This window comes from Schistocerca americana, chromosome 5, assembly GCF_021461395.2.
Source record: "Schistocerca americana isolate TAMUIC-IGC-003095 chromosome 5, iqSchAmer2.1, whole genome shotgun sequence".
Lineage (NCBI taxonomy): Eukaryota > Metazoa > Arthropoda > Insecta > Orthoptera > Acrididae > Schistocerca > Schistocerca americana.
The window spans coordinates 558,605,284-558,619,392 of record NC_060123.1 but is presented as its reverse complement, the minus strand read 5'-3'; the positions used below and the strand labels follow the sequence as shown (position 1 = coordinate 558,619,392).

Genomic DNA, 14,109 nt, shown 5'->3' with positions numbered 1-14,109 from the left:
CTGTCCATTCCGTTCAACTGCTCTTTGCTGTCTCTGATAGAGTTGCGCATACGAGTCAGCAAAGAGTGTTTCAATGTTAAACCAGATACCGTTTTTGTGCACTCGATATCGCTTGGGGTAAGGGTCTGGCCGAGCGGTTCTAGGCGCTACAGTCTGGAACCGCACGACCGCTACGGTCGCAGGTTCGAATCCTGCCTCGGGCACGGATGTGTGTGACGTCCTTAGGTTAGTTAGGTTTAAGTAGTTCTAAGTTCTAGGGGACTGATGACCTCAGAAGTTAAGTCCCATAGTGCTCAGAGCCACTTGAACCCATTTTTGGTAAGGCTCTGTTGCCGATTTGGAATGGCGTGGTGTTGACTGTGCGCCGGTGTCGTTTGCTCGCAGCGCCGAGTACGAGCTGGAGCCGGGCACGGCCGTGAACGTGACGCTGCTGGGCAACCTGACGGAGGAGGAGACGCCGTACGAGGCGACGCTGGTGGCGTCGTACAGCGACGGCGAGACGCTGGCGCGGCCTCTGCAGGGCGTGCTGAGCGACGTCGAGCTGCGCGACGTGCGCGCGGAGTTCAGCGACGTCTACTTCCTGGCCAACAACAGCTTGGTGCCCACCACCACCACGACCACCACCAGCACCACCACGACCACCACAACCACCACGACGACGACCCCGGCGCCGGAGAAGAAGGGCAAGAAGCCCAAGCCGGACGATCCGGAGGGCTCCGCGGACAACGAAGTGGCCAAGTGGCCTTCGGACGAGGGAACCGCCGGAGGCGCGCAGTCGTCGCTCAAGAAAGAGGAGGACCCCGAGGGCGCCAAGAAGGGACGCGGCGCAGAGGGAACCTCCAACGGTGATGGAGGCAGCGCCGCCGGGTCGTCCGCCGCCAGCGTCGTCTTGGTCGTCGCGACGGCAGCCGCCGCCCTGCAGCGAGTAGCGACATAGGCGCCTCTCCAGGACGCTCGCCTCCACTCGCACCTCTCTCTCTCTCTCTCTCTCTCTCTCTCTCTCTCTTCCCTTTTCTCCGACACTTTCCTTCCCTTCCGACGTACCTGCCGCCGGCGGTGTGCAGGCGCGCCCTCGAGCGATAGGCTTACTCGGGTCGATACATTCCCGGCGGCTGGGCGTCCGCTGCCGCCCGCGTCCTCTCGTCTCTTCAGTGATCCCAGACCGGCCCCGTTCTCTAAGCCTCACCAGAATACCTGTGTCGCCACTCATACACGTGCGCTGTGCGACTACAATCACCTCTAGTGACGCGTCTGCCTTTCCTTCTACTGTCCTAGGGGCCTCAAAACTTTTCGAGCTCGCTCCGCAACTTCGCGGCATGTCGTCTCTACACCTTAACGAGGTGCTTCTTGCCTCCCACGTGTATCCCCTACGCCGGCATCTGCGCCTCCAAAGGTATAAATCAATGACGCGGGGATTTCTGCTGCGTCACACGTCCGCGGAATCAATACTTGTCCTCGTTTCCGCCGGTGGCGCCTTCAAATAGTTTCGCTGCGGAAAACATTTTCGGAGACACAGCTCAGGAAACGAATACATAAAAAATTTGAGCTAGTCTAATTCAGCGCCTTACGTAGTGCACGGGGCTGAAAATTCGGGGTTCCACACTAAACTAGTAACAAAAGTAGAGGCGGTAAAATTTCGCTTATCATCAAAAGCAAACAAAAGTTTCGAGTGGATTCGGAACAACGCGAATATTTATTGCGGAGTATAAAAAAGCAAATCTGGGATGCAGATGACGCGGGTCGAATTGAGAGGAGTGCATTTCGCTACTTGATGTTGTTGTCCTCCATTCACCCAGATTGTAATATAATTACATTGTGTACATAGCTTGTGTAAATAAATATATAGAATAAGCTGAAGACTGTAGGCAGGGAGTGGACAGCGAGGAGCGTGCATGCAGTGCGTGTTCTCTTGCAGGTGCACCACTGTACGAGCCGGGAGGCTCGACGCCTCTAAAGCCTTTTCGCGAAAACTCTGAATTCGACGTGTAGGTAACGTGGGAGTTACTATTCTATGCTATACAAGCGAAATACAATCGCATATTCTTGCCAAGAGTGTAGCTGGCCAGATACTCGAGCACAGTGATCGTCTTTAAAATTATACGAGACTCTCCACCTGCCCCACCTCCTTCTCTTGCGCCCACAAACGGTTACATTGGCATACTTCCATGCTTATAATGCTATATTACCCACTAATCACTCTCGTTGGTCTGAAAGCGGCCTAACGCATCCAAACAAACTATAAATCGTGGTGATGAATCCGTCTTGGCTTATCCTGCATTTATTTATTATATCTGCTGTGTTGTTGCTTATAGTAAGTAAAGGAACGTTCTGCAGAACAGCAAACTCTGTCTATACCTGTTATGTGCTTAACTATTACAATATTCGAAAATAGTCTGGTTGATAACGTACCTGTAATATGCTTCGAGAAACTGAGTCACGTCTACACAAATCTGTCAGTGCTGCGAGAAAGACCCGCCTGGAGAGAAGCTGTCCAACATTAAATGCTGTATTGTAAACGTCTGTGTGCAAGGCCAGGCTGTCCAGTAATTGTGTGATATATTTTGTACTGCAAAGTTGGTTAAGGGACGCTCGTATGATAAGTATCCTCTAAGGAGATCAGTTAAATGAATAGGAGTCTCTCCAATTGATAAAATTTCGAAACATATTTTATGATACATGTTTATATTTTCAAGAACAACAAATAATTTCAGTGATGTGCATCTATTGCAGTGCTGTAGTACAAAACATTCTAACCTTTATTTTGTGAATAGGTATGTAGTCCATGTTCCTATGTATTGAAATATCTGTATCAAGAAATAGTATACAAATTCCTAGAGATGCAGCTTTTTGGCATGTGCCGCCATTTTCACTGTTAACTGTAATTTGCTACTCCTTCAGTTGCATCTCTCATGTTGACATTTTTTCTGAACATTATAAAGAAAATATTCTTAAGTCATTGTGATGTTCCAAATTTCCAAATAAGTACATGTTACAAAAAAATAAGATTTGGCCAGTTGAAATTATGTCTATAACAAAATTGTAATATTTATCCAAACTGCCATGATAAACTATAAATATAATTATGTGGAGACTTTACTTTACTTACATCATCCTACTAATGATAACCACATACTTTTCCAACATAAAGGAGTGCAGAAGTTCGAAAATGTGAACATTTTAAATCATGAAAAGGATCTTTAAGTGTTCAGAAACAGTGGAAAGAGAAACGAAGGCTGTAAAATATTTTTTAAATGGTGTGTTAAAAAAAATGTAATTTGCCATGAAGACATCATCGTATGTTTATAAACTGTAAAAGTAAAATGTTAGTGTCAGCATCGCGGATCTATGACGCCCAGCTCACTGATTTTGCAGCAAATTTTAAAACTGGATACTTCATACCGAAATATTGCCACCATAAACGATGTGCTCTAGCAGAATACCGCTTGTAAACGTAATGAAAATGTCACGTATAGACCACAACGGAGGAAAAAATCTTGTCGGTGGCGTAAAAGCATACAGAGAAGTAATGATGAGATAACTTCAAGCTTATTCACACGTTTCACAAACGTTTTAATACTAGATGGTGGGTGTAAAATACGAGTATTATTTCGCTTATGTCTATATTCAACCTTTATTCAATATTTGTCTACTCTATATCAAAATCAGGGAGTCATTTCATTTAGTTATTAATACTCGTTAGTCCGAGTAATTTACATTCGGTGAAAACAGGAGAAGAGTTGACTACACTATATGTTATATACGAAAAGTGTCATATTAGCATTATTCTCTGTCAGAGAATTTCCAGGCGCACTACGTCCTGCCTAAGCACATTTTAAAACATTTTTGTCGTCATTTCTGTGTTATCACAGTGCTTGCGTTTTCATCAGCATCTACAGTAGAGTTCCGTAGCGCGAGTCGATAGTCGTTTGTTTGTACTGAAAGCTAGTGCCTGTTTGTTGGCGTTAGTCAGCCAGCCAGCCAGCAGTAACCGGCCGAGACAGACGCAGCAACAATGGAAGTAACCGATTTTGTGACTTTTATGAGATCCTAACCAGAAGCGAATTGTATAATATCAGCTGCCTGCTTTGGTAGTTTAGTTTCTTGAGTCTAATAAACACAATTCTCCCGTTTTCGTTTGCTTCGGAAAGTAAACCGATTTTGTAACAATTAATCGCGGGCGAATTATTTAGTTTCACCTGAGTGCTTCGATAGTTAGGTTATTGAATCTCTGTACATTAATCTAAGTTATTAGACTTAGTTCCTGCGTTTTCGTCAGCGTCTACGGTAGAGATCTGCAGCACGTGCTGCTAGCCCGTTTGTCTGGGTAGTGCAGTTTTCCACAGTATTTAGTATGTACGGATGGGGACTGTGATTATTGTGTGCGGATGCCAGCCAAGTTGGTGACACTCCGCTGTCAGCTCCAGGCTGTGTTGGCTTCAGTTACACAGCTTGAAGCTGTAGTGGATGGGCACCACTGTTGTGGGCCAGCTGTGGGGATCCAACAGACGCCCAAACCGCGAGAGTTCCCCGATCAGTGCTCACCAGTGGCAAGCCCCATTGACACGTCACCTGTGGTTGAGTAGGAGGTCACCACAGTGCATAGCAGGCAGCGAAAGACTTCCCAGGGGGCCGCACTTAAGGCCTCCCCGGTTAGTCTGAAAAACAGATTCCAGGTGCTGTCTGTGGCTGACACTGTCGCTCAGCCAGATGCCGTCGCCTGTCCTGTTTCAGAGGAAATCTCTCAGCCTGCAAAATCCGGTAAATCATAGAGGGTGGGATTATTGATAGTTGGGAGCTCCAGCGTTAGGCGCGTTATGGTGTCCTTTAGGGACATGGGACATGGCTCCCAAGAATGGGAAGAAAGCCAGTGTGCACTCTGTGTGCATACAGTGTGGAGTCATTCCACGCATGGAATGGGTTATTCCAGATGTCATAGGGGGCATAGGGTGCAGCCAGCTGCAGGTGGTGGCTCACGTTGGTACCAATGATGTGTGTCACTTTCGATCGGAAGAGATTCTCTCTGGTTTCGAGCCGCTAACAGAAGTGATCAAGGCTACCAGTCTTGCTTGCGAGATGAAAGCAGCTTAGTCGGCAAGACCGATTGCGGATTTTGGTACAGAGCCGAGTGGAGGAACTGAATCAGAGGCTCAGAAAGTTCTGCGGTCGTGTAGGCTGCAGATTCCTCGACTTGTGCCATAGGGTGGTTGGGTTCCGGGTTCCGCTGAATAGGTCAGGAGTCCACTATATGCAGGAGGCGGCTACACGCGTAGCAGGGGCAGTGTGGTGTGGACTGGGCAGTTTTCTAGGTTAGTGGGTCTCGGGAAAACACAAAAAGGGCTTCAGTCACAAAAGGTGCAAGCCAAACACAGAGAGAACATAGATACAGGAACCATTGGTATAACAGTTGTAAACTGTCGTAGCTGTGTTGGGAAAGTACCACAGCTCCAAGCACTAAAAGAAAGCATTGATGCTCAAAACGTCATAGGCACTGAAAGCTGGCTAAAGCCGGAGATACGCTCAGCCGAAATTTTTGCGAAGAACCTAACGGTGTACCGAAAGGACAGGCTAATCACGGTTGGCAGTGGCGTGTTTTTGCTGTTAGAACTAGTTTCTCTTGTCACGAAATTGAAGTACATAGTAGTATGGGCAAAGGTCATTGCTGGCAATCGGAAGAAATTAATAATGGATCCCATTATCGAACTCCCAATTCAGATGATACAATTGCTGGAGGGTTCAAAGAAAAGTTCACTTGGGTTTCCAACACGTATCCGACTCATTTGGTGCTGACTATAATTTACCATCGATATGTTAGCGAAAGTACACGTTTAATTCCGGAGGTACGCATAAAACATCATCAGAAATTCTGCTAAGCGGATTCTCTGGGAATTATTTCGACCAGTTAGTTCATGAGCCCACGCAAACAGTAAACGGTTGTTGTAACCCCAAATCATCCAAAAATAAACGAAAAATACACCTAGTCAAAACAACAGATAAAAATTCACTTCACACTTTCCTGGGAGACAACCTCCACTCCTTACAAATTAATAAAATAAGTGCTGCCCAGGTGTGGCTTGAATTCAAAGAAATAGTATCGGCAGCAATTGAGAGATTTATACCAAATAAATTAACAAACGACGGAGCTGATCCTCCTTGGAACACAAAACAAGTCAGGACACTGTTGCAGAATCAACGAAAAAAAACAGGCCAAATTTAAACAGACGCAAAATCTCCAAAATTGGCGATCTGTTACAGAAGCTCGAAATTTAGCGCGGACTTCAATGCGTGAAGCTTATAATACATTCCACAACGAAACTTTGTCTCGAAACCTAGCAGAAAATCCAAAGAGATTCTGGTCGTATGTGAAGTATGCTAGCAGCAAGACACAATCATGCCTTCTCTGCGCGATAGCAGACGCAGCCTTCCGAAATGCATTCACAAAAGAAGACGAAGTAAATATTCCAGAATTTGAATCAAGAAGAGCTGCCAACATGAGTAACGGAGAAGTAGATATCCTCGGAGTAGTGAAGCAACTTAAATCATTTCTTCAAGTTTTCTGGTACAGACTGTATACCTACTATGTTCCTTTCAGAGTGTACTGATGCAATAGCTTCATACTTGACAATTATATGCAACCGTTCGCTCGAAGAAAGATCCGTACCAAAGAGTGGAAAGTTGCACACGTCACACCAATATTCAAAAAAGGTAGTAAGAGTAACCCACTAAATTACAGGCCCATATCATTAAAGTCGATGTGCAGCAGGATTTTGGAACATATATTGCGTTCGAACATTATGAATTACCTCGAAGAAAATTGACACACAGTGGCCGAGCGGTTTGAGGCGCCATATCAGGGATTGCGCGGTCCCTCCCGCCGGAGGTTCGAGTCCTCCCTCAGGCATCGATGTGTGTGTTGTTCTTAGCATAAGTTAGTTTAAGTAGTGTGTAAGTCTAGGGACCGATGACCTCAGCAGTTTGGTCCCTTAGGAATTCACACACATTTGAACATTTTTGATACACAGTCAACATGGATTTAGAAAACACCGTTCTTGTGAAAAACAACTAGCTCTTTCCTCACATGAAGTGTTGAGTGCTATTGACAAGGGATTTCAAATTGATTCCGTATTTCTGGATTTCCTGAAGGCTTTTGACACAGTACCACACAAGGGTCTTGCAGTGAAATTGCATGCTTATGGAATATCCTCTCAGTTATGTGACTGGATTCGAGATTTCCTGTCAGAGAAGTCACAGTTCGTAGTAATTAACGGAAAGTGATTTCTGGCGTTCCCCAAGATATTGTTACAGGCGCTTTGCTGTTCCTTATCTATATAAACGATTTGGGAGACAATCTGAGCAGCCGTCTTAGGTTGTTTGCAGATGACGCTGTCTTTTATCGACTAGTAAAGTCATCAGAAGATCAAAACAAATTGCAAAACGATTTAGAAAAGATATCTGTATTGTGCGAAAAATGGCAATTGACACTAAATAACTAAAATTGTGAGGTCATCCGTATGAGTGTTAAAAGGAATCCGTTAAACTTTGAATACTTGATAAATCAGTCACATCTAAAGGCCGTAAATTCAACTAAATACCTAGGAATTACAATTACCAACAACTTAAATTGAAAAGAACACATAGAAAATGTTGTGGGGAAGGCTATCCAAAGACTGCGTTTTAATGGCAGGACACTTACAAAATGTAACATATCTACTAAGGAGACTACCAAAACTACGCTTGTCCGTCCTCTTTTATAGAATACTGCTGCGCGGTGTAGGATCCTTACCGGATAGGATTGACGGAATACATCGAAAAAGTTCAAAGAAGGGCAGCACGTCTTGTATTATAGCGAAATAGGGGAGAGAGTGTCAGTGAAATGATACAGGATTTGCGATGGTCACCATTAAGACAATGGCGTTTTCCGTTGCGGAGGAACTTCTCACGAAATTCCAATCACCTACTATTTCCTCCAAATGTGAAAATATTTTGTTGAGGCCGAGCTACATAGGAAGAAACGATCACCGTGATAAAATAAGGGAAATCAAAGCTCGTACGGAAAGATATAGGTGTTCGTTCTTTCCGCGCACTATACGAGGGTCGAATAATAGAGAATTGTAAGGTGGTTCGATGAACCCTCTGCCAGGCACTTAAATGCGATTTGCAGAGTATCCATGGAGATGTAGATCAGCAGTCCAGATATGTAGATCAGCAATCCAGATTACAGAACCAGGGGGAATCATACCTGATACATTTCTGTCCACAACTCTCAGCATTAATGCGGTGGCCAGACCGTGTGGCAGTTATAAGTTGACCTCGATGGAGCGAATGGGCACTGTATACAAAAGTACAGCGACATCTTCCTCCGTATGCTTGTTGCCTGCAATAGCCCTCGCCAGGTTTCGAGAAAGTGCGTTTCTGGATGAGGTATCGAATATATTGCTTCCCCCTACTTATACCTCCCGAGGAGATCACGAATGTAAAATTAGAGAGATTCGAGCGCGCACAGAGGCTTTCAGACAGTCGTTCTTCCCGCGAACCATACGCGACTGGAACATAAAAGGGAGGTAATGACAGTGGCATGTAAAGTGCCCTCCGCCACACACCGTTGGGTGGCTTGCGGAGTATAAATGTAGATGTAGATGTAGATTTTGTCCGTTATCGGAGCTCTCTGGTTATAACACCCTTCTGTACCAACACACTTGGAACTCCTTTTAATCTCCTCTAACTTGCTTATGTTTTCACTTGGTCGATTATCTTGTACAATTTTGCTTCGTACTTTGTGACTGTTCTTCAGTTCCGAAGCCTACTATAGGTCGTGAAATGGCCGGGTCTTCTTCTTTCCTTTACATCACTTCTTGCGGCGAGTCTCAGTTCGCTAACATCTCTCTTCAGCTGGGTCTCTCAGATGAAAATCTCTTGGGTTATAAAGAATGATGCCAGCACCTACATGAGATTTACTTACCACTCTAACAAACTACAGATAATTCAGAGCGGCTCTGGACGCAACTTGTAGAACTAGTTCACACTGACAGGAACGAAGTTTTTATTTCGAGCTGTATTTATTACGAACATTCTTACGAGGAGGATGGAGAGATAGGCCACATTGCAATAAGCATTTTATAATTAGTTACTCCAAGTAATGTATGACCATAGCTTCACGCATTATACACTTTTGGTGCAAATAAAAAGTCTTTCCAGGAACATTGCATAGAGGACATGTACGTAATTATGTTCAACTGTCTGTGTCGCATAATATTCGCAAGATGCTGAAACGTCATGGGTACCAGAGTTGTACCGATTTCGTTGTATCTATCAATATAGACCGAAGTGGGTTTAGAGAGTTCCATGTAGTCCAACTCTCCTTGTATCCAACTATGAGCTCTACTAATGGTAGGATCCAGCTCTGTTCCTTTGAATTTCATCAACAATCAAGTGTGCCTTATTCCTTGAGGTGTGCGATATATCTGGAGAAGCTGTGTCAGAGTTTCTGTCGTGGAGTGGCTGGTTGTATAGAACGCTCATTTGAGGTTGGAGGTAGTAGCCAGGTACCAATTTATTGTCGACTTTCTTGGCGTGCGCTGACTCATATACTGGGCTAGCACACGTGTCTGTGGAGAAACGCACTGCTAAAACTGTGATTTGGGTCCCGAAGTTGTCTGGTTAATTTCCGAAGTATGTTGTAGCAATCGTTGACAGAATTACGAAGGAAAGCATAATCTCCAATCTAGTCGATCCACACAGCTGGTCTTTACGTTCATATACGCCATGCTGTATGCGGAGCTGCGATCGTTCAGTGGTATGTCCTCGAGACTCATATTTGTAACTGGGCGAAGTAAGGACACTGGACTCGCATTCGAGAAGGCGTGTCAAATCGACGTCGGTCATCCAGATATAGGTTTTCCGTAGTTCCTCTAAGTAGGTGGGTAGGCGGGGCAGTTCTAATCTCCCCCCCCCCCCCCCCCCACAAACCAGAGCTAGTGCTCCGTCTCTAACGATTATGTGATCTCCTGTTATTTCTAACTTCACCAACACGAAACTTCCGATCACTCACCTAACAGCATGTTGATCCGCTTTCTGTGTGAAATGTAGCTGCAGTTAGTCGTGGTGTGAAATTAGTAATTCTATGGTTCTTGGGGGCCAGTAGATGCCGCCAGAGCTCTAGATGCTCGCCTAAATTCAGAACAACCATAGCAGAAGTTAAATGTATAACGGCTCTAGCTTCTCAAATTGAACCAATCTAGTTGCCACAGGTCTGCCCAAGTGAGCTACATATAATTTTTCACGGTGCTTGCAGATCATTCTGTAAACATTATTTTGCTCAAATCTTTTTTTCATCTTTACCATCGAATAGTATTCTGGCTAAAGTTATAAAAACCTTGTCATTTTGGGTATGTTAGCTATATGACAAAAATATCTGAAATTTTGACCACATACAAGAACACGCACGAATTTTTGTGTAGTTTTGCTATCGATTAGATCGAAATTGCACCATTACCGAAAGCGGTTTGTCGGATCGTCTGTCTGAACATCTCATTAAAATTATGGAAGAGAAATGAAGCGGTGAACCACAAGATGGAAAGTCGTATGTTTGGAACCTGGAGATAGTAGATAACAGTAGTTTTCCTGATAACGCTGTATAGTTTTATATACTAATACCTCTATTAAGTCCCAAGAAAATGGTAAAACATTGCACTTACGAAGTAATTTTAGTTTCGTTACAGTGTGTTATTTACAATAATGTGCGACGGGCAGTGCTGTCGTCATATTCGAGCCCACCATCATGATCTGTCCTTCTTTAAGATTGCTCAATAGAACTGCGCTCTAATTAGCTACACACGGCGTGTACCAAGTGACTTCTTTGGATCCTCAGTATGTATTTTGCATTGTCGTACTGCATCATGTGCCATCGATGTTACGGTTCAAATGGCTCTGAGCACTATGGGACTTAACATCTGTGGTCATCAGTCCCCTAGAACTTAGAACTACTTAAACCTAACTAACCTAAGGACATCACACACATCCATGCCCGAGGCAGGATTTGAACCTCCGACCGTAGCAGTCCCGCCGTTCCGGATTGCGCGCCTAGAACCGCTAGACCACCGCCGCCGGCATCGATGTTATGTGGTGTGTTCATTTCTACAGGGGATAGGCAGTCATAATGTTTACTGTGTATCATAATATTCTGAATGACAAGTGTTGCAGTGCCCATTGCCCGGGTCTGGATACCGTTGTCCCTCTGAAAGAGCGATGTAAATCACTACCTGATGTTCGCATTTTGTTCTATCACTTACAGTAGGCAAGCTGGTCCTCGTCGTACTGGGAATTTACGGGAGAATCTCAAAAAATGTTGATTACTGAATCTTTGATAGTCATATCAATTTTTAATAGATGGATTATTTGCACCGAATTTTACACAGTGCGTTCTCTCCTTTCTCACAATTCACGTCGGCTCAACTTGATACGTCAGCATCATGCTTCTTTAATTGTTTCATTGTGTCAAGGAGTCTGCAATACCATCCACACTAGTCGAGAATCCTTTTGATGGTCTACAATAAGCGAAGCAAAGGGAACAATCTGCATCTACGGATTTTCTCTAATCATTGCTGAAATTATCTATTTGTGTGCTTTTATTTCAATTTGTGCCTCTACTAATCAAATATCATATGCAAAGCATTCTACTTATCGTTGAAACTACTTTATTGTTCATTCCTTGTCCGAAACATAATACTCATTTCATCAACCTTTCCGAACACTGAATTACAAGACCGATAATGTTGTCGTAACAACAATTAAGGTGGCATATCGACAGTGAACCGGTAAAGACGCTCAAACGCTTGCACTGATCAAATCGGCGGGTAACAAATATAGCAGCATGCTCCTACATTTCTTCGTTGTTTTCATCTAATCCGATTTGGTGGGGATCCGGAACACTAGACCACTACTCAAGAATGAGTCACCTTAGCATTCTGTTTGTAGGTGGGCTACCCTTATCCAAAATCCCTCACCCCCCAAAAAAGCTAGATCGACTATTCACCTTCCCGAAAATCGATTTTATGCGTTCGTTTCATTTAATGTCGTTTCACAACTTTAATCCTAGATGTTTGACCAACGTGAATCAATCAGCCACCAGTATCTTATTCGAGAATTACAAGAATGTTTCTGTTAACTATATGCTGTAACTTCCGATTATCCATATCTGAAAGAAATTGTCATTCACCGCGTCAAGCAGAAATTATATTATTCATCCGCCCCCAGTCACTCAGCAGTAACACATTCGAGCACGCAACAGCACCATCTGCAAAGTGTCTCATGACGTTTCCCAATAATGTCGCATCCGACATTTATCATTTGTGCTCGGGTGTACCACTTGGGTGCATACTGCCATGCAATTGTTTTTCCTGGACAGTGAGTGGCAACTCTGGCTGCTGACACCGAACAATAACCACAAAGGCACAACAGGCATGTGTAAAAGAGCAGAAAAAATACTCTTTGTAGCAGCACCGTTTACTTCTCTGTATTTGTGAAATGAACGATAACTCGCTAGAAAATTTTCTGGCGGTTCCAGGCCATCAGTGGCAGTTTTCAAGATTGTAAAGGCAGAGGTCAACGCACATTAACTGACACAAATCTCTAAGACATATTGCCAATGTTCGCCACTATGTCCAACTTCTTTTTCACACTTCGTACTGTGATGACACAGAAAATTTGTAGCGTATAAATTTTCTTCAGTGATATGAGGCAATGTTTCGATTCTCTCACTACGTCTCGACCGATAGCAAATGGTGGCATTTCGATGATGATGATGATGATGATGTTTGGTTTGAAGGGAGCTCAACTGCGCCATCATCAGCGCCCGTACACATTCCTAATCTGAACGCAGTCCAATCACGCCAATTTTCATTAATGATGATGGAAGGATGAGGACAACACAAGCAAACAGTCCCCGGGCAGAGAAAATCCCCAACCCGGCCGGGAATCGAACCCGGGACCCCGTGATCCGGAGGTAGCAACGCTAGCCACCAGACCACGAGCTGCGGACTGGCATTTCGACAAGGGCTGTGTTAATTCTGAAAAGCACGCCCTTCCATATTCCTAGGGGGTTCACTTCCGTTTTGTGTAAGCTAAAAAGTAGAATAATTACCGTAGTTTAGGTATTCGTTTCTACGCGTGACAACTTTTGCTGATGGAAATACAATATGGTAACTCTGAAAAAGAAAAAAAATTGAGCGTCTGATCAGATTAGGGATCAAGGTGGCCGGCAGTCCTACGGAAGTCACCAGATTTTGTTGGTACTGTCAATACAGAAAGTTTCAGAAAGACACCTTTTCTTTTGGCTGAAGATTAAAAAGAAAGTCAGATTCCTCATTCATAACAAATTAGTCTACGTGTCAATACAAGTTCATATACTTATGACATCCCTTATATGAGCGGATAATATCCGTAAGGAGCTGATAAATCTGGAGTAGTGTACCTGCAGTGAATCCCATATCTGTTGGATGGTAAGCGACGAATTATCCGGAGGCAAAATCGGATGCTAAACTGGAACCAAACCCAGCGAACAGACAGGAGAGTTTGGAAGAAAACAGCGAATATCTGAAGTACTGTTTCAGTCTCGGAGACCACAAACTGTGATTTTCTGTAGAAACGTATCTTCGAGCCAGGAAAGGATAGAAATTTTCATACGTAACAGTAACTTCGGGCGTGCTCCGAGGTAATGTTACAGGAACATTATTTTTGACAGTACATATATATTCCGTAGTAATAATGGTGGAAGCTCCACTAGCCTGTTCGCGGGCGATGCTCTTGAATATAGAGCAGTCGCTGCGTTAGAAAATGGTAGCGATATGCAGAAAGATTCGGAGAGAATAGACGCTTTGTGCGGGTATTTGCTATCGATCCTCAGCATAAGCAAATGGAACGTGTTGTACGTAAATAGGCGTAAACATCTATTATTTATTTATCGCACGTTTGCTGAATACTGAAAACTATCGGTCCAATTAAATATCTGAGAGCACAGGAACGGAGCGATTTAAAGTGGAATGACTACATAAAACTAATCGCAGGTAAGGCAGATGCCAGACTGAGACTCATTGAAAGAATCCTCAAGCCGTGTTC

General features: G+C 44.1%; 1 protein-coding gene across 1 annotated transcript in view; it reads left to right on the top strand.

Moving 5' to 3' along the window:
* The window catches only part of LOC124615862 (protein unzipped), a 108,295-nt gene extending 105,206 nt beyond the window's left edge, over positions 1 to 3,089 (top strand). The window contains exon 5 of the mRNA XM_047144020.1: positions 385 to 3,089. Within this exon, the coding sequence (XP_046999976.1) occupies positions 385 to 937 (553 nt within the window). The 3' untranslated portion in view covers positions 938 to 3,089. The remainder of the gene's footprint in view (positions 1 to 384) is intronic.
* The last annotated feature ends 11,020 nt before the right edge of the window (positions 3,090 to 14,109 follow it).